The sequence below is a fragment of the Labrus mixtus genome, chromosome 10 (assembly GCF_963584025.1).
Source record: "Labrus mixtus chromosome 10, fLabMix1.1, whole genome shotgun sequence".
Lineage (NCBI taxonomy): Eukaryota > Metazoa > Chordata > Actinopteri > Labriformes > Labridae > Labrus > Labrus mixtus.
Genome location: NC_083621.1, coordinates 8,471,723 through 8,496,397, shown reverse-complemented (window position 1 = coordinate 8,496,397; position 24,675 = coordinate 8,471,723). Strand labels below are relative to the sequence as shown.

Sequence of the window (24,675 nt, the reverse complement as noted above, 5' to 3'; positions counted from 1 at the left end):
TTCAATGAATAGCAATGTTAGAATTTTGTGTAGAGGTGAGAAAAGTTTGAGTCTGAATTTAGAAAATAATTAATTCAGTATAATATGAAACTGTTAGCTGTTGGTCAGTGTGACAGGAAGAGGATATGAACGTTTCTCTGAAAATATTTGTCAGAAGGTATGGGCTGGAATACATTTAAATGCTCTAGCATATATTATTTAATGACATGATGTAAAAGTACAAGAAAAAGATCATCTCAGGTCATCCTCTCATTAAATTCATGTATTTATCAGATAGTTTTGTGGGCATGTAAAGATTAATATTATGACTCTTTCATCTTCAGCAGAGTGAGCTTGTCACGATGCCTTTGGGAGTGAAACTTGTTTAAGCGGTTGTGGTTCAGGGAACATCAAAACATATTTAGACCAACAGACAGTAAGTGCTGGTGAAGAGAAAGAGCATGCTTCATAATGTGCATCTAAACCCACATGAACATCAGTGTTAGCATTTTATAAAACAAAAACACATTGTTTAAATTAAAAGAGTTAAAAGCAAAAAAAATAGAGGGAAAAGGAAAACTTTGTCATTGCACAAAAGACTGGTAGAACACAGGAGTTTTTGCCTTGCTCAACCGGCTATGATAAGACTAAATTTACATATCTAAAATTATCATTTTTCCTTCCACTTCTGTGAGCCTCAAAAAGGAACAATCTAAAAACTGTGAACACTCTGTAGTGAACATACTTTAACAGTGCATACATTACTTACAGTACTATAGACTCACAGGACTAGAGGAGCAGAGACTGATTTCTCTTCAGATATGTGTGTGTTTAGCGGTACAATGACTGTGGGCATTTTTACAGGATGTGACTTTGTCTGAATGTCTTATTCCAGAGTCTGTTAAAAGCACATTTCTCACAGTCCTATTTAAATTAATTTTTCATGTCTGGTTATAAAGCTGTTGACAAATATAAGCAAAACCACAGTATTTGTTTTCATGTCAGAGTCCCATGACTTGCACTTCCTTATTTTTAACTTTTTTTTTTTTTTTTGCATTCAAGCCTTCCATAAAACTGCTGCCTTCCTCTCCCTAACCTGAAACTCACCAGTCTTTACTTTTGAAAGATAAATCCTGCATCAACATAATTCCACATAGGGAACATTAAATTGTTGTTTAAATGTTTGTTACAAAAGTTTGTTTTTGACTTCCTTAATTTGAAACACCTAGGAAAAATAGACACAAAAAAACACACATACACGTATCCTATCCTAATTCTTATTAATTGACCAGATGCGATATCATTTGCAGTCTTGTGCTGTGAACAAAAATTCAGTCGGATTTCAAAATCTCTGTACATTAAAGACAGAGGAACTTCTAAAAATGCTTTTCATTTGAACTTCCACCAGAAATTCTTAAAGACGGCACAAAGATTTAACAAGTGACAAGTTATCCAGTAATTCTTGGTCTTTAAAATCAGTGTCTTGGTGCTGATAATGATCCATATTTACACTTTTATGCTTGGCAAATGTTAAGTGGGAATGATCAATGCAACTGATATGAAGTGCTTGTTATTTTTAAAGGCAGGGAAGTGCAGCATTCTCTCATTAATTCTGTGGCAAACAAAACAGACACTATGTACATCTTTCTTGCAGAATCATTCTTCCATGTGAAATCCAGCTAGTATTCTTCTGCCACTGTGTCAGACAAAATGTTGCTGCTGGGGCTGGTGGGGATGTGGGTGTCAGCTGGTCCACCCAGCACAGGTGGGGTGGGTGTAGTGGTAGAGGCCTGCTGGGAGTGCTGCAGCTTCTTCTTGGTTACCTTCCTCTCTTTTGCACGTCTGTTCTGAAACCAGATCTTCACCTGAAACATCCACACACGTAGTATCAACGCAAAGATGTTGGATTAAATTGCTTGGTTATACATAGGTGTGTTGTGGCACTAATATAACTCAAACCAATCATAGCGCCAGCTCTCATTCCTTTAAGAGTCAGGTGTCCCGGCAAGCTGGCTCGTAATTATTTGCACATCTTGTTTCAGAGTTTATTCTTAGAAAGACCAAATTCCGGCCAGCTCATTTGACCATTTCTCCTTTTACTGTGACCCTGAACACATACATCACTCACACGTCACTGTATGAAAAGGCTGAATGTGCAACATTTTACACATAAATACAGCAGAAACCAGTACATCCTCTGAAAATAACTCTGTGAGTCATGACTGTCTACGATGAGTGTGACACCCGAGTCCCGCTGTCTGAGCCGTATCTACAGCGTGTTTACATCGCCGGGACGGCCGGCCGGCTCATCACCTTGCGTATAAAAGTTGTTTAATTGAGGGACTAGAGAAAAGAAGAATAACATTCAGCAGTACTCACTGCTTATTTGAATGTCACGTAAGCGTTTTTAGATCAGGGTCTTTTCATGTACATTTACATGCAGTGTACCATATACCCTAGTATAATGGTAGGGGAAACACTGCTACTGGATCAAAAAGTCGCATATTCTTCCTTTAAGCTTGCCCACATCTTCAGAAACGATCATTGCCTTTTCAAATTAAGAGCGCTGCATGAGACACAAAAACGTAACTTCATTTCCAGACATGCCGACAGAATCAGACAGGATCTACGTTAACTTATGTTCTGGGAGCTGTCAAGATAGGCCGTAAACATTTATTTACTTATTTTCTCAGCTATATTAGACCGATCACTGTTGGAGCCAGCCCACACAGAGGAGAACTCAGTGTTGGTTGTCGTCTCTCTCTCCTTCCCATTAAAAACTCAATTTGAATGGTTTCGGCAAATGCACTGATAACACACTGTGGAGTAGGTGTGCTGTTGTGATGCTATAACTTGGGTTGTAAACTCGCCGATGTCTGCCCAGCTTTTTTTAGTGCATCCTCTAAAGAGCGGGAACAAACTGTGCCACAGACTTTAGATTTTAGGTGGTCCAAAGGTGCATTTGATTTCCGCGTCCTAGAGGTAGGACGCAGTCCTTACCTTGCACCGGACCACACATCACCTCGCCTCACCTCAAGCAACCCAACCGCTGGGTGCTAACGGGGCTGCAAGTTAATTTGCCAATCAAACAGTGTGACTACTGGGTGTGAATCAGGTTGAAAATAGGAAAGACACCTGTGCTGCAGGCCAAGATACTTTGCACAGGGCGTATGATAGGGACCTCTCTCTTGCGGAACATGTTTTTGCAATTTATTTTGCATTGTCACATTATCAAGCCTGTTATCTCCACTGGATGACGAACTGCAATGATTTTGTTTTTTTGTGATCGCCCTCCCTCACCTACTTCGTTATACGCGATTCGCAGTTTCCGCCTTTCCCCTGGTTGCTCTCAACTGTGGGTTTGACAGACAGAATGAGCAGGCGGAAAAAACAACAACAACAATGGTAACGTGAGAGTAGGATTGAGGGTTTCACCATTAACACCACTTATGCAAAACAGTTTGTCTGGCCACATAACATTATTGCTTATTTATAGAGGTTTTCTGCAGTTTAGTTGAAAGCTGTTTTCTCCAAACTGTTATGTTGAAGAAATTTCTGATTAGTTCTAACTTAACATGATGATAGCAAAGCGGTTTGCTAGCCCCATGTAAGACTATAGTACTCCTAGTGGGCAGCCCGGGTTCAAGTCCGACCTGCGACTCCTTTCCTGCATGTCATTCCCCACTCTCTTTCCCTGATTTCCTACCTCCACTATCATACCTAAAAAAAGGCAAACGCCCAAAAATAAATCTTAACATAAATGAGGTCACTTTCAACATGGAGGCAAGAAAAATCTAAAAGACCAATACCAATATATTATTTATAATGTTTTAGCCCTTAGCCTGAAAAACAATAACACTCACATGATAAAACACAAGTGAATCCTTTTTTAAACTCCCACACTTTACCAAGACTCCAACCTCAACTCACATTAACGAAAAAACATAACAAGAGGGATCAACTGAAAAAAGCTACTGTGTGTGTCTGATTAATAAATGCTGTTTCATTGTATTTGATTTACAGACACATTTCCTGACACTGTCAATCATCCCTCAAAACAAGGTACTCTGTTTAATTGTTTCTTTAACTATTTCTGAGCAATTCCTCGTTTTCTCAGTGCAGTTGTAAATTTGGGACCATGCAACTTAAAAAAAAAAGATTAAAAAAAACATTTTCCTTAAAAGTGAAATGTTTGATGTCATAACCATCACCAACTTGCTAAGTCATATCACCTTTGGGTTTATGGTGCATTTACTGCTATCCCTCAATTGCAGCCTGTGGGCACAGTGGCTGCTGAAAGTTACAAAGTTAGATTTAAAAACAATATCTCCACTATCTCCAGATTTTTACTGGAGCTTAAAGCTCTTCCTCTATAGGAAAACCATAGCCACATGTCTACACCATGTTTATAGTTGTCAGTCTAATATGCTCTTTAAGCTGGCAGTGTCATTAAAGTGTGTTTTTATGCTTCAAGTCTTCAGTATTGTGTTTTATATTTGTATCTAACATTGAGCGGCCAAAATGTGAGTGACCTATAAATGCTGTTCCTGGATGCATCCTGCTATGCTAGCCTGCTGCTCTTGCTGAGAATCCTATGTGGACTTGATTTTTTTTCCCTTCTCAGTCACTCCTCTGTTTTAAAGTTAAATGCTCGCATGCTTTGTCTCCCTCGTTCTCCAGCCCTTACCGTTTTACCTCTACGTTTCTGCGTGCTCCTGAGCTCACCTGTCTCTCAGAGAGGCTCAGTGCCATTGACAGCTCAGTCTTCCTCCTCATGGTGATGTAGCGGTTGTGCTGAAACTCCTTTTCCAGCTCCAGGCGCTGCTGATCAGTGTACACCACCCTATACTTGTCCTGAGTGCGAGTCTTTCCTACTGAATCACACAAAACAATCCTGGATAAGCAAAACAATTCGTACAAGTGGAGACGATTGACTGACTTTGTGTTTGCTTTATCTATTCCCATGTCTTTTTTGTCTTCAATCTGACCAGAAATACAAACAAAAATGAGCCTTATTTCTGTGACTCATGTTACCAAGAACTGTGGCAAAACATGACTAATTTTAAGACGTCTGGTTCCACATTCAGGTTCAGGCGCCACTTAAAGCCTCATCAAATCTATTAATCACGCTAACTATAACTTATTTAAAGACTTCCCACTGCATTGCATCACTGGTCCTCCTTATCACTGTAAGTGGTGTTTACATAGGTGTTTACACAGGCTTTCATTGACATGCATGCTCACACAAACACTTTGGTAAGGGTGAGTCAGAGTTATTGATCTGACATTATGTCTTTGTGACAGCATTGATTAAGGCAAACTTACACACTAGCACACAGACATGAGTAAACCCTGAGTGTTCGCCTTCAGCTGAAGTTCAGTTTGACTTGAGCAGACTTCCTGTAGTGCCGGTGTTATCTAGCCTGTCACCCTTTAGCACCCACCCAGTGGACAGAGAGGGTGGGGAGGGACATTTTTGCAGACTTCATGGCCTCCACTGTTAGCTCTGCATTGACATCTTGCACCTTGCTGGCGGAAGGGAGAGGCTAAAGCTTGATGAATGTGTGTGTGTACAGTCAGTCTACTCTGTGTATATGTTGAAATGGTTTCTGTTTGTGTTATCTGAGCAGCCACGAAGAGCTGGAATTAAATTGTCCTTTGTCTCCACCGAGGACTCTTAATGTAGGCTGTTAGTTTCATCGTTAATAATATAGTGTAAGTTTTATCTCGACTCCACTGACTGAAATGTAAATCATCCGATTTGCTCTCAGCATATTAAATTTACAAGAACATGTGTGCTCAAACATCTACAGTAGTTTCAATATAGTAGGCCTATCAGGAGCATATTTGCCTCCGATTCTATTTAAAGCGGGTCTATCTGCAAGTGGCTTTTCAGTTCTTGATTTGAAAGCATTAATTCATAACTGCCCCAAATTTTAACATGGAAATCAAAGGTGATTCATTACGTGACAATAACAAACAAAACATTTGGTAATAGAGGGAAATGCACTGCAATCAGGGTTACCCCACAATATCAGGCTAAGTATTTTAATTTTTGCTATTTTCCAAACATTTAGGGCTCAAAAAGACACTTGGTATTGGGACAAAAACAATTGTAACTTAACATTTCTAGAAACATCCACAGATCTCTAGAGTTTTGTGAAAACTGTGAGCCTGTATAATTGTATTCAAGTGTTGAACTGTATCATAGGCTATTATTTATTATCAAATCAAACATACTACTTTAAAATGTTAATATGTTGACACTGTATTTCCCACCTGAAACGGGCGGTCTGATGGAGTCTTGGGGTCTCCTCCTGGAGCCGAAGGGGTCCTGTCCGGAAATGAAGTTGTACGGGTTGGACGACCCCCCTCCAGCGGGGGTGGGCGTGCCGTTTAACTCAGGGGAAGAGAAGTTGACCTGGCCGAAGCTGGGGCTTGACCCCGGGAAGCTGTAGGGATACTCCTCCCTGGGGGTGTACATGGGGTTCCATGCACCTGTCGTCGGCTCACCGACTCCCGGGACGTGATGGTAACCGGTGAAGTCATACGGAGTTGAGATGTACTGACTGTTCAGTGACAGTGTCTGAGCCGGGAGCCTGGCCGTCTGTGAGTTGGAGTACATTCCGGCTTCCTCGGCCCACAGGTAGGGGTGACTCTCAGGTAAACCTTGGTGAATCAAACCGCCTGGCGCATGTTAGGCCTCAGTGTTTATTCCCTGCAAGCTCTCGCGCTATGTTTTCACTTCTGCTCGAGGTACTGGTTTATTACTTACCGGCTACCTGAGCAGTGCGACTACACACCTTTATAGATTTACTGCTCGAGAGTTCAAAAGTATCATCATGACGTCACGTTTTACCTGAGACCGACCTGCCTGCTCGTCTTGGCGACGTGCGGGCATTGACCCTGATGTAAGCAGCTTGACTTTGTGAATCATTTTTGATAAGGCCATCATAATGCCCGCGAGAGATTTTAATGTTGTGTGCTCTTACAAAGCTCATGTGACATCCAGCACATAGATCATAAAGCCAAATAAGAGTATGTGGCAGAAGTTTAATTAAAAAAAAAAAAAAAAAATCCACAATGTAGACCATATTCAAACTTAAAGCAATAGCCTACATAAAGTTAAGAGGCATCAATGGATTCAATTAAAAGTGAAAGTACATGGTATTGCACCCACTGCAAATCTAATCAGGTCAAAGGTTCTTCGTCAGTATACACTCACCTTTTCCAAAAACATTTGTTATTTCGCTTTAGCTCACTTTAAGCCAATTGTGTAATTTAAAATGTCAGTCTGTAAATTAGCAACTGTAGCTATCAGATAAATATAGCAGTTTAAAAGCCTGTTTTTTTTAATGAGAATTTAAAGTTACTTTGAGGAGTAGCTGGTTATAAAAATAGGTTGAAATGAATACTGATGCCTCTATGAGCTGCGAAAGCAAAGGAGACCATGAGTGACATGATTGTTTATATTTTAAATGCCCTGAAACTACTGCAGGGTAGGTGTCTGATAAGTGAGTTACAGCATGCTGCAGCGACAGCCTTTTTTAAAAAACGTTTTCCACAGCAAAGATTTACAAAGAGTGATGAAATTGACAGTTAAACGATACCAGGATTCAACATCACTACTTTCACACTTGCACAGGATGTGTGAAGAGAAAAAATCTGGGGCTTTGTCAATTGGTGGGGTGGTGCTGATGCAGAATGCAGAAGTATTTCTTCTGCATTATCAGGAAAACAGAAGAAGCTAAGGGAAGTTCTTTGGGAAAATCAGAAAAGTATTAGCTTATTGTATAGAGCGGGGGATTACATGCAGCAAAGAGCTCAGATCAGATTCATATATTATTTTTGAAGAAAAACAATTGTAAATACTTTGTGTAATGTGAAGTCTTCAACAACTTTGTGGCTTTGTGGCAAGATTAGCCAGTCAAGTCAAGTTTGAAGGCATATTTTCTACAACATACCTGCTTAAGATAACCACATGAGGGCAGCAAAACACCGAAAGAAGCAGTGAGTTCATGCCTGCAGACCTTCAGGAATACCTAAGGATAAGGTTATTATTAAAATCTCGACTATTACTGACTGTATGCCTTCTCCACATTTACTTGATAAACTCAAAATATGCTGCTGTGAAGCGCCGTGTATGTCACCGGTTGAGCTTGTCTGATGGTTCTTATGCATCTGCCTCGAACAAAAATACATAAAAGATTCATGTTGGCATCTTTGTCAGAAAAGTCATTATCAGCCTTAACAGCTAATGGTTGTTAGCACAAGATGGTCTTGTTAATGGAGAAAAAAAGGTCCACAGAAAGTGCAACACAACACATTAAATATGTATTGTAAAAAGTTTGTAAGAGGAGATGATTGTACAATAACTTGTATGATACTTAAGAAAAATAAAAATGGGATTAGTGCAGTGGTGAAGGGCAATAAACAGTCATTCTTGATCACTTGGCAACCACTCATGGACTACCTCCCCGTGGAGAGTCTAGATTTATTGTCAAAAGGATTCTCTTACCTGAATTGGAAGCCCTCTGGACTGAATACGGGCACTGGACATTCCCATTCAGGGCTGAGGCTGGATTTAAATGTAATGGACTGTGGCAGGTTAATAAAACCTTGAAGTGAGCATGATGAGGAGCATGATGTAGTGGTTGATTTTAGTCCGTTTGGTTGTGTCTTTGTACATGTCTGTTAACTGTTATATTGTTTGAAAATTTCAATAAAATTGTTATTGAAAAAAAAAAAAAGAACTAGTATGATTCCTTCAGAAATAACCTTGGAAAACAATTAACTTGGTATTATCCCTTGCAGTATACATGTCTTTATTTGCTAAGGCCTGAACATCCTGCTCAAATGGCACCAAATAGCCTATGTCCCTAAACATGCTCTGCTCAGATAAGATCTCTAAAGATTCAATTTAAAGCACCTGAAGTGCCAGAAATGAAAAGCCCAGGCTGTATATTTGTTCAAATTAAGGGTAAAGTTAGAATTTAATAATTCCTTGATTTCCTTGAAGATGTAGAAAATTCCAAGTTCACAAGAGGAAACTAAAAAGAGGCTAGTTCCCACCTTTCATCAATTCCAAAAGTTAACATGTGTTAGAAAGTGAGCTGTAGGCGCGGAGCACTCCCAGAGCTTTTATCTTCCGCCGCCATCTTTTCTCTGAGACTGAAGACAGTCCACAAAAGGCCTATCTAAACAACAACTGCATTTGGCATGATGTCATGATAAACAAAAAATGTTGAGAAGGACAATTCATCAGCTTAGTTTCAGTTTTCTTAGCGGATCACAGAGTGTGTTGTTGTGTAAACTCAGCCAATCTGTCTGTATTTGGATTTGTTTTATTAACATGGAACATACACATTTAGCTTTAAGTAATGACTTTGGGGACTGTGCTCGTCTTGATTGACTAAATACAGTTCTCTTGTACAAGTTCTTGAACCCAATAAGGTCAGTTTCCTTTTCATTTACCTTTATTAGACTGTAGCAACGGAGAGCTAACAGGACATTAGGGCAGAGAGGAGAATGAAACGACATGCATCATATTTTCCTTAAGTCTAAGTAATAAAGTTTCTCGTCATGTTTTAACAAAAAAAAAAAAACAAGTTTAGCCAGTTTACTCTCACACAAGCAGATTATATTTATAGTAGAGAAGAACAGAGGGGTATTTGGTCAAGTGCTTACATGTATTTTGAAATGAATCACAAAAAAAGTTGCTGAATAATTAACAAACAGCTACTGCTTTTTTCTGTTACAGTAACTTCATGACTCATTTCACTTCATTTTAGCCACAGAGTCCTCGCCCTTCTTCAAGGAGGCCTAACCAGCCATTATTAAGCTCTAAATTTGACTGTTGCGCTCAGCCTGTCAAACAGGTGTTATCATTAAACATCTGTCGCAAAAATATGTGCTAGTCAGCTAGTATGTTCATCAGCTATTCCTCTTACTTTCATTTTAAAATGCAGTTATTTCAGATATCAGCCCAAGGGTTTCCTATTTTTACCACCCCCTCCCCCCCCCCCATGGGCCTTCAGGGATCCCTGCCTGTCAAACACACAGAGAGATAATTTTTAAGCGTTTTCCTGAAATCCAGCAAAACACAGATAAAGAGCAGACAAACAGATTGGTTGCACTCGTTATGACTTTGCAATGGCAACACTCCAGATCAGCTTTGAGAGAGACAACTCTTTAGCTGTTCCTCCAGACTGAATAGACCGGCTATTGTTGTGGCACAATGATTGGGAGTCGAGTTTGTTGAGTGGTTTTTTCGACTTCTTCAAGCTGTATGAACGGATAAGGACAGCTGCCACTGTTGCAGCACTTTTAAAATGAGTATGATTTTGTCTAATAAGCCATGATTTTGTTCATCTCTAAAAGCCTTAAATTCCTGTTAGGCCTCTGGTTAGCAGGAGCAGCAGCATGTTGAGATAAAGTCTGTGTCTTATCTTAACCTGGGGGATTTTCTGTTGAGAAGTATTTGCATAATTAGAACGAGCGTTATGCATGTTGCATTATTACATATTATCCTTTTTTAATTGACACCAGCACTAAAACATACAACAGTAGATTCACGGGCTAAATTACATGGAGTTAGGGCAGACTTACAGCAAGAACGTGTTAATTACAAAGATCGAAATAGATGGAAGTAGAGGAGGGACAGTCCTGTGTGGTGTTGTTCCCCTCCTCTTTAATAACCAGGGCTACACTGGCTCTTTAATTACTGCTAGATCGGCTTTTAGATTTACCCTCACAATTAGAGGAGAACATGTTTACTGTCCAATTAGCCCCGCCCCCCTTCTCTGTCTGCCCTGGCCCCCTTGTTAAAAGAAAAGACCTTCATCAGCTCCAGTGTTGCGTTATGAATTTCAAACCATATCCTGGGAAAGGACAAAATTAGGGAGAGAGCCAATGTGGATTTTGAATGGTTTGTCTGTGTGTGTGTGTGTGTGTGGGGTTGTGTGTGTGTGGGGTTGTGTGTGTGTGTGTTTGTTTGAAAGAGAGAGGCTGACAGAGCAGAGAAAAGAGACAGAAGGTGGTGAGGACAGAGGGAGGTGTTGAATCAGTTTATGTGGGATAAAAGGAGAAAGATGGAAAAAGACAGAAAAACACAAAGATGTGACATGTAAGAAAATTGGGCTCACTCCTGACGAAGTGCATTTGACCTCATTCACACCTGACACCACAGTTTATGTAAGTGGAGTATGTTCCTGAGAAACTGAGACTTCCATGTTTGTTTCCAAAGCAGGCCACCGTGAGCCTTGCCAAAGTCTTTTTTCCCCCTCTCACTCTTTTTCTTTAGTGTGTTTGTTGTTTTATGGAGGGGTTAGATGCGGTCCAGATTGCTGTTGCCAATAGAGACAGTCTCAGTCCACCTCTCCATTCATAAACAAATCAGTCCAGCTCAGGACCTCTCAGCTGCTACCGAGCGACAACAAGCTGAATTCTGATCTGTATTTTGGAGTTTTCTCCCTCTCTCTTTTCTCTTCCCTCTTTTGCTTTTCGCTCAACTCCCCCCCCCCTCACATTTCCCTCCCTCCTCTCCCTCTCCAACTCTCTCTTACTCTAGCTTCAACAGAGCCGGACCACTGACACTCTCCTCTTTGTGAATGTGTCAGGGAAGCGGTGTGCGTGTGTGTTCATGTCTCCACTTCTCTTAAAAACTTAAAGCAGTTTTCAGGAGCGGTGGGCAGACTTTTTTTCACAGTGTGAGAGAGGGACAGGGAGAGGAGACCCCCATTGTGCTGTGATTTGACTAAACAAACAGCCCAGCTCAGAGCGGTACCTCCTCCAGTGGACTCCGGGGACAGCAGAGATTAACCTCAGACTCTGAACATCTGAGGGATCTATACATCTGAAGAGGCAGCCCCTGTAGGGACGACCAGCTGGAAGTCTGTCCTCTGGTCTCAGAAGTAGGAGAGCAACCGCTCGGACGGAGAGGGAAGACTTGGTCAGGCTTCTAGGATCGCTGTGAAGGTGAGGGGTCTTTTTTTTCTCTGTCACTGTTACGGTATTTTACTTTTAGTCACGGCTGCTCGGCAGAAGTGAAGATATATTGTACAAAGTGGTTAAAATTCACTTAGCCTGCATGGTAAGCCCTCTGTGACGTATTCAATTTCATAGCTGTCCCTCACAGAGCGGATGCACCCCATCCTTACATCATGGGATAGTTTGTCTATTGAACTATCTCTGAGTCAGCCTGATTTAAAATGTCAGTTGTTAAAGCTTTAATCTCTTTCATTTTGACTTGTTGTCGGTTGTTAATGATAATGTGTTTCTGTTTCTGGCATTTGTTTCCCACATACTTGATTGTGTACACAACGGAAACGACAACGTGAAAGAGTGTGAGCAACTTGTTCAAACAGCAACAAGGTGACGGCTTGCATCTCTGCACATAGACGCCTTTTCACTCTTTACACGGTGCAGCTTTAACAATGTTTATCTTCCCGCTAAGAGAATACGCTTGACAAGGTATCCCAGGGTTTCTCTCACACACACAAACACACACACGCACTGGGCTTTGTCGCACAAGCTGTTTGTATGCGCACCACTTTGTGCTTCACTGCTAAAGGGCTGTTTATTCAGCCCTCCTCAGTCACCCTGAGTGAACCGACGGTCCTTACCACTAAACCATCACTCTCCTTCCTCCCCTGTGAATGGCCTTAGGAGAATCAATCTTCTCTGCAATTATCTACACGGAGAAGCTCATTGACGAGCTGCGGCTGTGCAGTGATATCAGACCTTGCATCAGTCATTGTCACCAGCATCAGTGTTGCTGTAGACGATTCTCCTTTCAGTGATAACACGTAACAGCTTCAAGCCCCGGTCGCCTCTTTTTAAAAAAAAATGTAAATCTCCCGTAAAGCTGTGATAAAGTCTGGTCTGAGGAATGCAGAGTCGAGCAGACATAAACAATCTGTTGAATCATCTCACATTCATCACAAGAGAAGCTTTTAGTACCTGGAATGAGTTACATTAGAGCAATGGGAGGTATTTTGTGGACTGGACACATGTGCCATGCATGTCTTTTAACTCTAATCCCGCCATATGTTTTGCACCTGAAAGCCTTCCCACTTCCCTTCTATTCAAGGAGGCTGCATCTGTGCTGTTTAGATGTATACTTAGTTAACTGCATGTCCATCATCTGTATATACAGATTACCTTTTTGATATGGGGGGGCTTTTGAATTTGCACAAGTTGTCATCAAAACAATGTTTGCATGTGTTTTGTGTCTGTTGCTCTCCTCCTCTGCAGTGAGGAGTTTCCTTTTGAAGTCTTTGATCCTCTGTGGCTCTAAGGGTATTTTGTTGCAGGCATTGTGTCGCTCTGTTGTTGCAGAGGAGCCTTTGGAAAATCGCATACATGTCATACTTTTACCATCAACGGTATTGGACTGAACAGCATTCATGTCATAGTTTTAAAACAGCTGTGTGTCCTTTTGCTGAACATTTTACAGCTTAATATATCTTTTCTGACAAGTCTTTGCAGAGTGGATTTGTAAAATACAGAGAAGTTTTATTTCTCATCTAATCGGCGGGGATTTCTCTCACCGTGCGTCAGGCTACTGGTATGCACAGCAGCCGAGCTCTTCTCCCCGGCTCTGATGCAGCACAGCCCAGTCGGCTCCATTCCTCCTGGCCTGCAAACCTAATCCTTCGTCATCAGCTGTTTCCTGGCTCTCTCCGGCCTCTCCGCATGCCAGCCGTTCAGAGAAAATGTGCTTCACATTATGACCATGCAGAAAAACATGCCAGGAGTCCGATTCAGCTCACATGTGCTGAAATGTAACAGTTTGAACTCAGCAGAAAGTTTTGAAACACATTGAATTCATTTTGTCCTCTTGTGCTTTATCCTCCGATGGCCAAACACCCAGCTGCTCGGCAAACAGGCTCTCGAAACACGTGATGTTGTTAAGAAGAACAGGATGGAATTGGAGTTTAAAAGTAATTTAGAGCACTCATTCATCCAAAAACATGAGTCTTGTAGCTGCTGTGTTGATGTTCAAGTATGGCAGCCTCTGACTCACTCTGTGGTGGTCAATTTTTAGATGATTCATAATTCATCACTCATACTTCTGAACTGAGCTGTTGTTTCTTCGGTAGTTTGTCCGATTCATGTACCTGCAGGTCACTGCTTTATTAATGCTGTACTTATTCGAGTCATCTAGCTTTAATGAAGAGCACTAAGTGGTGCAGCCTGTGATACAGCATCCAGTACGCTTTCCCGTCCATCTGGCTTCCCCCCTCGCAACCCCCCCCCCCCTCCCCCCCCCCCCCCCCCCCCCCCCCCCCCCTACCGCCCACTCACACAGAGCTGACGGGCAGCTGCATCTCATCTTCAGGCAGAGAGCATAGACACTCCTTCAGGACGACTCCTTGAGGGGAAGTGTCTTCTTAAGTTATAACTCCAAACTCTTAAATGAAACCAGACATTAAATGCTTAGAGGTGTGACATTCTAATGTAAGAAAGATATGATATACAGAGGTGGAAAATCACAAAACATTTACTTAATTCTTGCGCAGGTTTTTTGTATTTTTGCCTAATTTCTTCAGTCTTACGACACATAACTCTTCTGTTCTGCTACACGTTAGAGGGAGATCATCAGTTTTTCTGTTTTACTCCACTTTTTAGTTTTTTAGGCCACTTTCAATACATTTGCATCAAACAATACCGTTTGACAGAGAGAGAGAGAGTGGGGGAGGACATGCACCAAAAAGCATTCAGACTTGCATCTCGAACCTTCTACCTGCACAATGGGGGAATTTAGCCTCTGCACATGAGGAGCCTGCTCTAGTAATTGAGATAAACCAGCACCCCTAAGTCACAAGGATTTAAAGAAAAACTGTCCCACCAATAACTCACAAGCTCAAATATTAACACTTAGAGTTTGTTTAAAAGAATCGTAGTGTGGATGTGATAATAAACAATACTCTTGGGCTAGCTGACTTCACATTTCTCTGGCTAAGCTAAACTAGCAATCTCCAGATTACTGACAGTTGTATCTGTAAGTGTGTGCAGAAAATGTCAAGCCTGTAAGATAGTTAATATACATATATTCAAGTATAGTATTTGCCTTCTTCTTCCACCACTGAACATTAGAAATGTATCGTCTTTCTTACTTTACCCCATCAAAGAAAATGCAGATTTTTTCTGCAGGAAGTGTTGTACTCCATCTGAATCTTTTCAAGCACTCCTCTTTCTCTCTCTAGAGTTTGTTCTGTCCAACAAAAACATACTGGAATTGGCAGTACGGTGCAGTGAGAGGGGAGGACAAAGGAAACACGTCTTGTTGCTTTTTACAAGATAAGAATATCCCTCATAGTGGAAAATTGAGACTTATTTTGAGTTCTCTCAGTTTGTCTTCTGGTTATATACTGCTTTCAGTGACAACATCATAGAGCTACACTGATATCCATCTTTTATCTTTAGATTTGGTAATGCCCATTCATAGAAGGAACACCCAAAGGAACAGTTCTATTATAGTTTTCTGTAAATGTTAAAGTTACCATCAATCTTCTTACTGTATACATGTCAAAAGTCAAAACTAAATTATCAACTGGATTAATGCTTTCCTGTAACCATGTTTCCTCATGTCCCCCATCCTTCTGAAATTCTGGTGTTTAGGGAAACTAAGGAATTGTAAAACCAGTTACCCCTAATTGAATTCAGCTGTTTCTGGTTCTTATTTTCAGTGGGGCGTGGGTGTGCAAGAGTGGAGGGACTGTGGAAGTGTGTATAGGATCCATTTCTCACAAGGCAGGTCGGGGGGCTCCCTCAAGTGTTTGTTGGACGGCCAGTGTGCAGGAAAAATGAGTGTAGCACCATGCAGAGGATTGGGGAGGTCTCAGAATAAAAAAAAGTGGGAGGATGTGGTGCTGCTTATCCTTGCACATATATTCTGCTTTATTCTCTGTGAGCAGAGAACGGGCTAAGACTAACTCAAAATTACAGCCCAACTCGCAGCAAAAAAAAGATTCTTCCTCTATTTAAGTTTCAGAATGAGAAGAAAATTAGATCATTAAGCTGATATGAAACACTAGCCACATCTGAGGCTGTCATTCTACAACCGTCTCAGTTTTACCCAGAAGCCCTTAACATCCCCTGCCGCCACTACAAACAGCATTTACAGCTCTGTTTGAAAGGGAGCAAACCAAAATCCACAGTTTCCCCAAACATGTGTTTCCTAAGTATGAGACCAAAGTCACTTTGGTCGCTGAGGTAAGAACACTCGCTGTCGCTGTTTCCACACAGGAGAGAAAAAACTAGAGGCAGATTTATGAAAGATGTTTAAAGGTTTTTCAAAATGCACTAGTCTGATAATGCGGACTTGAGATGACTTGCATCTTTAAGCTTTAAAGTTACATGAGGCATCCTTTTTTACTTCTTATGCAGAAGTTTTGCATGTAACTCTTAATGTTAGGGAAAGTGTGTTAACATTTGTGTGCCTCAATCTGTCCAGCAAATGGTTATCTACAATTTCAAATCATTAAAAGTCAATATTTTGATGGTCGGTGTTATTTTATTTGAAAGGGACTTTTAGGCTTGCATGAAAAGTTTTCATCAAAACAGTAACAATAACTGTGTCTCGCACAATGAATCTACTGACTGTGTAATGATCAAATGTGTGGCTTAAAGAGGCAAAACAACAGTAGATGATCACCTACCTCTCCAGCCTTTAAGGCTCCTAAATAGTCTACATAAGCAGACTGCAGACTGAAGCATTTCCTGCTTATAGTAACTCACATATTCTGACAGCATGTTGATGACATGTGTGCCATCAGAGTTTAAAAACAGCCGTCTACTCATAAGCCTGTGGTTCATCAATCATTATTACAGCTCTGGTGATGTACATCTTCTGTGTAAGTCAGGGGGGGCAGTGAGGCTGCATCGAGGGTCTGCTGCTGAGGGACCAGAAGGTTTTCCTCTGGGACTAAAAGGGGGGTTGGTCTGTCCGAGAAGAGTGATAAAAAAAGGACATTTGTTTTTACAAAGACACTCTGGGTCATTATTTTCCCACAGAGCTCACCAAAGTCTGGCTGTTCAGAGACGTGTAAACGAAAACTTCTATAACAAAAAAAAAAGACAAGTATAGAAGAAGCTCATGTTCAATATCGGCTCACAGTCTGTCTTATCTGAACAATAATTATTTGCATTGGAAAGAAGTGACCACAAAATTTGCAGATGTTTGTTTTGCATATCAGCTTCCTGTAGACTTCAGCAGAGTAAACATGGCTGTGTGTGTGATGTAAGGCAGTGTGTGCACTCCCTCTGCTGTCCTGCTCTGTGCTTTGATGTGGTGCTCTCCCATGATTTGTATTCCGTATGTATGTCTGCATGCATGCTCTCTTTGCTGTCTTTTTTTTCCACTGTCTGGGGCTGTGTGTAGTATTCCTGCGGTGTGTCTATGGTTTGTCATGCTTTGTCATTGGCCTAATTGGTTCGTATTCGCATGTTATAGTGTTTTTTTTCTTCTGTGTTTCTTTCTGTTTCTCTGCACTTTGTGTACATTTCTGATGGTGAGTTTGCATCTTTTCCGTGCGGCCTGTTATTTAAAGCATCTTTTTTGTAAAAGTTTCATTATGTGCACTTTTTTTCTTCTACTCATTGTGGCATTACTTATTGTCTCCATGAGTATTTGGTTAGTGGTTGTCTGCTCTGTCACTGATGCATCACTGCTTTACACCCACACGAGGCCAGGAAACATTTCTCTGTACAGGAAGTCAGAGCTCTCCAGCTGCATTTTTAGAGGCTTTTTGGACATCTTTCTCTCTTTAGTTATAAATAACACTTTTTTTTTTTTTTTTTACAAGTGAAATTTAGCCCCTTGAGACATACTGAAGCAAACATTTGGCTTCAAATGTTGTTCACAAAGCAGTTCCCACCTCTTCGTGCACTGCTTCATCACTGCCAGATGTTGAAACATGCAGCTACAGCATAGATAATCCCAGAAGTGGGATTACAGGCTGCTGTGGGACTGAGGCTGTGCGTGGGCTGCGGGCGCCCTGCTGAGGTTGATTTTAGCATTCTTCCCCATTAACTGGTGACACTTTGAGTGTTGCAGGGCTGTTTATGAAAACCAGGAAGGGTCAGCAAGCCACCAAATTCCCAGCATTTGAGGGAAAACTCATACGGTGGGATAACAGTTTGTCCGTCATGGTGATTACTGTGCCATCACTTGCATAAACAAGGGGTTTTTTTCAGACCTCCGCGAACTTTTTGGAAAAGGGTATCCCATTTCAAAGGTTAAAAAGACAACAATAAACATCTTAAGACAAATGTTTTGCAGATGCTTTAAAAAAATCATTGAAACCATCTACATAGTCCTCATTCTGAGAACCACTTGACTTGATTCTCGGATCGGTCTTGGATGTTTGTTGCTGTCAATTTTCTAAAACAGCACTCTGTTGTCTCTGTGATCTATGAGACACTTTAGCTTTTAGGGATGAAATTGCTACTAAGTGTTTGAGTAAAGTATGAAACATATCAACAGAAAAGGTCGCCCAACCTCTGTGGTAGTTTCACAAGAGAACAACTCTTGCAGGTTCTTTAAACATCAATACATCACATGCTCACCCTGCAAACTCTTTTGAAAGTGCTGGCCTTGTGGCTCTGCTCGGCCCCATGATTTTAGTCAGCACATCCTTTCTTAAGTGTCGACTCCTTCAAAGGCCTCCGCTTCATGTCCCCCACCGCCCATCGGTCAACATTAAACCTCATCGAGTTGCAGTGGCCAAACACTGTTCTTCTGTCTTTTATGAAGTCAAATAAGATTTGAACACATTGACACTTGTTGATCAAATCATTTCTATTAAGATAAGATACCTAAGATATAAATGTAAATCCTGCAGTTTCCCAAATGTTGCTTTTTGGATATTTTTTGTTTTAAAAAAAAAAAAAGCATTTGCAGCCAGTCACAAAAAAACATTTGTTAGTCCTGATGCTGCCAAATGACACATGCCCTTGGCGTCATCATGTTTGGTTGTTGTCTTTCAAAGTTATCATCACTGACACTGAGGTTAGCGGTTCTGGTAAGTGCTGATGTATGGCTTCCTCAGTGAACGAGTCCCTCATTTCGGCCTGCTGGGGCCCGGGGGGATAAGGTGACCCCCCCCCCCTGCTCCCTTCGTCATCACCATCAGGGTCCCAAGTGTATCAGAGATCCTGGGAAAGTTTCAGAGAAGTGCTGTGGGAACGTGAACTGTACATAGAGACCAGTGACAAGAAGGGGAAGAGGGGGAGATCTGTGTGTGTGTGTGTGTGTGTGTGTGTGTGTGTGTGTGTGTGTGTGTGTGTGTGTGTGTGTGTGTGTGTGTGTGTGTGTGTGTGTGTGCGGACACATAAGTACAAACTGCGTCACACAATAAAAAAAGGGTCTCTCTCTTCGCCTGTCTTTCTGCCTGTCCCTCTGTCTGTCTCTCCCCCACCCCTCTCTATTGGCAGCAGGAGCAGGGGGAGGAAATGGTCCAGTCATTTTTTTTTTTTTTTTTTTTTTTTTTTTTTTTGGAGCAACTCAAGAGCTTTCCGTTTTGGGAGCGGAAGTGCCAAAGGCAGAGAGACAGTATATCTGGTTTGAATAACTGACTCTGGTTAGTCATGAAACTTGAATTCTAACATTAACGCCACAAACTGTTTAGATCCTTCATCTTTTTATAGCATCAAAATATTTAAGACACAGTTCAGGAACTTTGACGCACTTTTAAAGACACATTCTTCCAGGTGTTGATGCCAGATACGTTCTAAAGATTTAAAGTCTTCAGATGACATGGTGAAATATCAAATCAAAAACACATGTTCCACGAATACACAAGGATGGTCCAGCCTGAGGTTGTAAAATTGGATTGCATTATGAAGTAAGGGCGCTAAATCGGGTACGATTTCTCAAGATCCATTTCACAATTTTTCCACTGCCTCTCTCCTTCTCTTCCACCTCCACCCTCGCTCTTCCCAAGCACCACTCTTCCGCCCTCTCTCACTTTCCCACCCTCTCTTGCGTACAGGCCTGTGATCCATCCTTAACTGTTTCCAGACATCTGAGTGCTGCAGGCCTTTACCCCCTCCCCATCCCCCTTCTCCCAAAAAACATAACAAACCATTCCTATCCTCCTCAGCCTTTTCTTCTTTCCTTTTACTCAGCAGTGAGAAGTGAAATTGAGGCAGATGCTACAGCAAGAATTGCTTTCACCTGTGAAGCTGATAGCTTAGAAATGTATCTTTCACATTGTTGTACAACGTGATATTCTGTTCGTTTTTCAAAGCCACAGAAGTCTTTCACAGTCCCACCTACACTGCAGTGTCAGCAGCTTATGTGAATGCCCTCATTTTCACTTTTGTTTACACCGAAACCAATTAATGGCTCAGCACGGCTCTAGAATAGCTTGGATGCAGCATTGTTGCCAGCAAGTGTGTTGCAAAGCTGCACACAGTGACTCGTTTGTTGGGGGACAGAATGCTGGTGAACCAGGAACAAAAAGAGCCAGACATTGTGAGCTGTCCGGGTGCAGCGAGGCGTCAAATACCTCCAGAGTGAGCTGCATCTGCACCTCAGAATCTGGGTGCTGTCCAGAAACCAAGAAGACAGACAACATACTCAATTCTGTTTGTTTGTTTGAATTAATATGAGCATTTCCATGTTATCCTCTTTGGTTGTTACTCATTTTCTGAACGTCTTCCTACGGTACACACTGAGTGCTCATTAGGGAACAAATCAGTTCATCAGGCCATGAGAGATTATAATGAACTAAACTAACGTTTTTTCCCCACCCAGTTCATACTTAAAAAGATTGAAATGTTCCGTGAAATAGTGACAGTCAAACAATGAGGACAAATATTTCCAAAAAGGATACATGAAGTTGATCAGCATTATTGTTCCTTGTGTTTTCAAGCAGAACAAAGTTATTTGAAGGCCTCCAGTATGAGGAGGGTGGCACCATCCACACATCATTTGACCGTCACAGTCACAGGTAAGGCATTTATTTTAGCTTACAAAACCAAAAACCAGTTTGCAACAGAATTAGCTTTTTTTCAGGGAGGCAAACTTACATCAAATTTAAGTGGAGTGTTTTCTTTTCCTATCCAAATGGGACTAGCTGTATTAAAAAAAACAGCTATCTTTTTAAAAGTCATTTATTTGGTGTCATGCCAGAGAGATAACACAATTCTTTGATGTAAAGGACAACAGATGCAGTCAAGCTGACCTCTTGTTTTAAATGTATTTGTCACTGACAAGGCATCACTATCCTCCCACATTTCCACCCCAGACTACTCATATCCTTCATCATTTAGAAATAGAACAGGATCTGGCATGTATTGTTGACTTAACCTTTGACTTCATGCTGCCGTCTCTCTGACCTCCATGCTGACCTTTTCTCTCTTGTTGTTTCAAATGAAGCTCTGCTGTATCTCTGCACCAAGCTGAGCTGTGTGGAGATCACCCCGGATGAGAGAGAGATCATCCTGGCCCTGGGATCCTCTCTAACCCTTACCTGCTCCGGCTCAGGAGAGACCACCTGGGACTTCAAGAGGGAAGACGTGCCATACTTCCAGGGGGAACAGGTTCAAAACGGCGTTCAGAGCTATGACATCGAACAAAGCAGCATCACAACCAGTGTGTTGACTTTGTGGAATGTGAGCTGGAAGCATACTGGGGTGTATCTGTGCAATGATCGACACAGTGGGGATATTAAGGAGGTGTCTATTTTTGTCCCAGGTGAGGCCTAGTTTGTTTACACTTGACGTAACTGTTTAATGTAAAAGACAAATTTCATAATTTCTGATTTTCCGGATCTCATTCATAAAAATCAGTTTCTCTCAATTCCTTTCTATGAACTGATCTCAACAGATCTTAAGTCTAAAACACACAATTAAAGTACAAATAATAGCATACAGCACAAAATAAAAGTTCACTCATCTCATCATATCTACTTTATCTGCCGACATTTAGTTATCGTAAAGATTATAATATTCTGTGTATGAATTTTTTCACTCTAAAGGGGAACACAACACATCAGGCATCATTTAAGTATTTAAGGACTCAAAAAAAAAGAGACGCTAAAAAGGTACTAACAGAAGGAAATGTGCCACAATAAATTACAAAGAAAGACCCTGGTAGCCTGTAATAGCTGAAATAGTTGATTGCCCCACCTCTGACAAACCGAACAGCCAATCATAGTTTAGATGATGGGGGTTGGCACATGAGGTGGCCAATTGGATTTCAAGGGTGGCCACCCTATGCATCCACCCCTGCAGCAAGGACTTAGAAAACAGAAAGAAAAACTATTCATCCTTGTGAATTGAATTAAGCTGTATCTTTAAAAATCCCATTTCCACTGAACCCTTATCAAATCCTGACTCATGTGCATTAATGTAAAACATGACACTATAAAGGATGTAAACTGTGACGTTTGTAACTGTATAATGTAGATTGATGCAAACCAAATTTTTCTGTCCACAGACCCTGATGTTTGGTTCATAGAAAGCTCACATGGCATGGTTACAAAGACTAGTGAGGAAAGCATCATCCCCTGTGTGGTCACCGATCCCAACATCAATGTCACCCTGTACGAGAAGGACAGTGATGTGCCCATCAAGGGGCTCTATGTTCCAAGTGAGGGGTACAAGGCACCGCTGGAGGACAGGACCTATGTGTGTCGCGGAGAGATGAAGGGGGACGTGAAAGAGTCTCAGTTTTTCTACGTCTTCAGCATCGTTGGTAGGTGTTTGTCTTAAAAAAGGTTTTGATTAGACAAACAGCTCTTACAAAAAAAAGAGATTTGGTTATTTTATGACTCAACTCCACATCCACATTGACACTCTCTAAACCCAGTCCAGGTTGAAAACTACAGACAGGTTTTTCTTCTGCCCTTTCTATCAAAAATACTTCAGCGCACAGTCTTTAATCATGTCTTAGAATTCCTGCATAGGAACAATCTGTTTGACCCAAATCAGTCAGGCTTTAGGCAAGGCCACTCTCCTGAGACTGAAACTACTGTCAGTAACAGAATCGCAAGTTTGGCTAGAGTGGCTGGTCAGCCCTCAGTTCTCTGCCTTTGACACAGTAAACATCAAATCCTCCTATCCACACTCTCCAAACTTGGCATCTCAGGATCTACCCTCTGCTGGCTCGTGTCCTACCTCTCAGGGAGATCTTTTAGAGTGTCTTGGAAGGGAGAAGTGCACAATTTATCCCCAGTAGTACCTCAAGGGTCAGTGCTTGCCTGGTCCAATCATTCACTCTCATGGTTTCTCATACCATTGCTTTGCTGACGATACCAGGCTCTCCCTGTCAGCCCCGCCAGATGACATTGCACACTCTGCAAGAGCTTTGTCATGCCTTGCTGTTATCTCTAAATAGATAAAGAACGCCACCTTCAACTCAACCTATCAAAGACTGAGCTCCTTGTCATCCCAGCCAGCCCCTGAATGCAAGCACAGATCAATATCCAGTTTGGAACAACCAAACTCATGCTCACTAAGTCTGCCTGGAACCTGGGTGTCATGATTCATGACCAGCTAAGATTAAAGGTTCACATGGCCTCGGTAGCCTGGTGGATTTGCCCTGTACAACATCAGGAAGATACCTGTCAGAGGATGCTGCACAGGCTCTTTTGATATCATGCATTGACTGTTGCAACTCCTCAACGGCAATTCATCCTGCATGCACAATAAAATCGCTGCAGATGATCCAAAACCAAGCAGCGGGACTGTTCTTGAACCTTCAAACAGCGCATGTCACTCCGCTGTTCATATCCCTTCACTGGCTCCCAAGTTAAACAACAACATATTTAAACCCTGCCGCTAGCTTCCAAAACAGCAACAAACAGCCCCTCCTTACTTGAACTCTCCCATCCAGGTCTACACTCCCTCCTGTCCAATACTCTGCCAATGAAACGCGTGTAGTCCAGCCTTAGCAACAACAGTCTAGCTAGACTCTTCTCTTCTGTGGTCCCCTGGTGGAATGAACTACCAAGCTCTATTCGATAAGCAGATCCCTACCCACCTTAAAGAAAAAGCTAGACCCAGCTCTTTCATAAACACTTCATTAAATTGATGTTACTGATGACGACGATGATGATGGTGGTGATGATATTGATCATGATGATATTGATGACGATATTTAGGATGGTTTAGGACTCTCATGAGCAGCTGTCATTGTTGTTATTCATGATGATGAAAAAAACCAAAACAAAAATAAAGCTGTTCGGGTGCACGTACTGATGTTGTTTCCTCTCCTCTCTAGATCCTTGCTTGTTTCGTACTTACTCCCAGGTGTACGTTGCTTTTGACAAAAGCGCCTACTAACTGAATTGTGGAATTGTTGAACTAAAACAGTGAATCTATAAAATGATGTCAGCGCAACATAAAAAAAATCTCATAAAATGTCCAGAACTTTAAACAGCTTAAGCAGCATGAACTACGTTTGGTAGTCAAAGAATGCACTTACACAGTCCAGAGGTAATAATCATTCCCCTATTCTCACAGAAGCATTTTTCCAGCTCTCTGGTAAAATGCTTGCTTCATACAGTTGTGCAAAAATGAGATATGTTAGGACATAATGAGGTTAAACTAGATAGTTGGTCTCAGAGTTTGACTTAAGAACATATTCAAAAGAGTTGCAAATGCTGTAAAAACTAAAAAGAAAACCTTAAGGAGCTAACATATACCTACAGGAGGCAGCCACCAAGTTCACCTCTGACTTGT

The 24,675-nt window shown here is 41.5% G+C and overlaps 2 protein-coding genes across 4 annotated transcripts in view; one reads left to right on the top strand and one right to left on the bottom strand.

Moving 5' to 3' along the window:
• Window positions 1-1,244: 1,244 nt before the first annotated feature.
• On the bottom strand, window positions 1,245-6,763 carry cdx1a (caudal type homeobox 1a). Of its 2 annotated transcripts, none has more exons than XM_061047923.1 (3): window positions 6,259-6,763; window positions 4,705-4,853; window positions 1,245-1,844 (listed from the first exon to the last, which is right to left on the bottom strand). In XM_061047923.1, the coding sequence occupies exons 1-3, from the start codon at window positions 6,602-6,604 to the stop codon at window positions 1,659-1,661; spliced, it is 681 nt and encodes a 226-aa protein (XP_060903906.1). In that variant the 5' UTR covers window positions 6,605-6,763; the 3' UTR covers window positions 1,245-1,658. The 2 variants fall into 2 exon arrangements, with proteins under 2 accessions (XP_060903906.1, XP_060903907.1); XM_061047924.1 differs by having other exon boundaries at window positions 4,705-4,850.
• Window positions 6,764-11,274: 4,511 nt separating this feature from the next.
• The window catches only part of pdgfrb (platelet-derived growth factor receptor, beta polypeptide), a 28,154-nt gene continuing 14,753 nt past the window's right edge, over window positions 11,275-24,675 (top strand). The window contains exons 1-4 of one of the 2 annotated variants that reach the window (XM_061047914.1): window positions 11,275-11,955; window positions 20,865-20,939; window positions 21,368-21,685; window positions 22,430-22,687. In XM_061047914.1, the coding sequence (XP_060903897.1) occupies window positions 20,891-20,939; window positions 21,368-21,685; window positions 22,430-22,687 (625 nt within the window). In that variant the 5' untranslated portion in view covers window positions 11,275-11,955; window positions 20,865-20,890. Of the gene's footprint in view, window positions 11,957-20,861; window positions 20,940-21,367; window positions 21,686-22,429; window positions 22,688-24,675 lie in introns of both variants that reach the window. The other variant, XM_061047913.1, reaches the window with a different exon arrangement.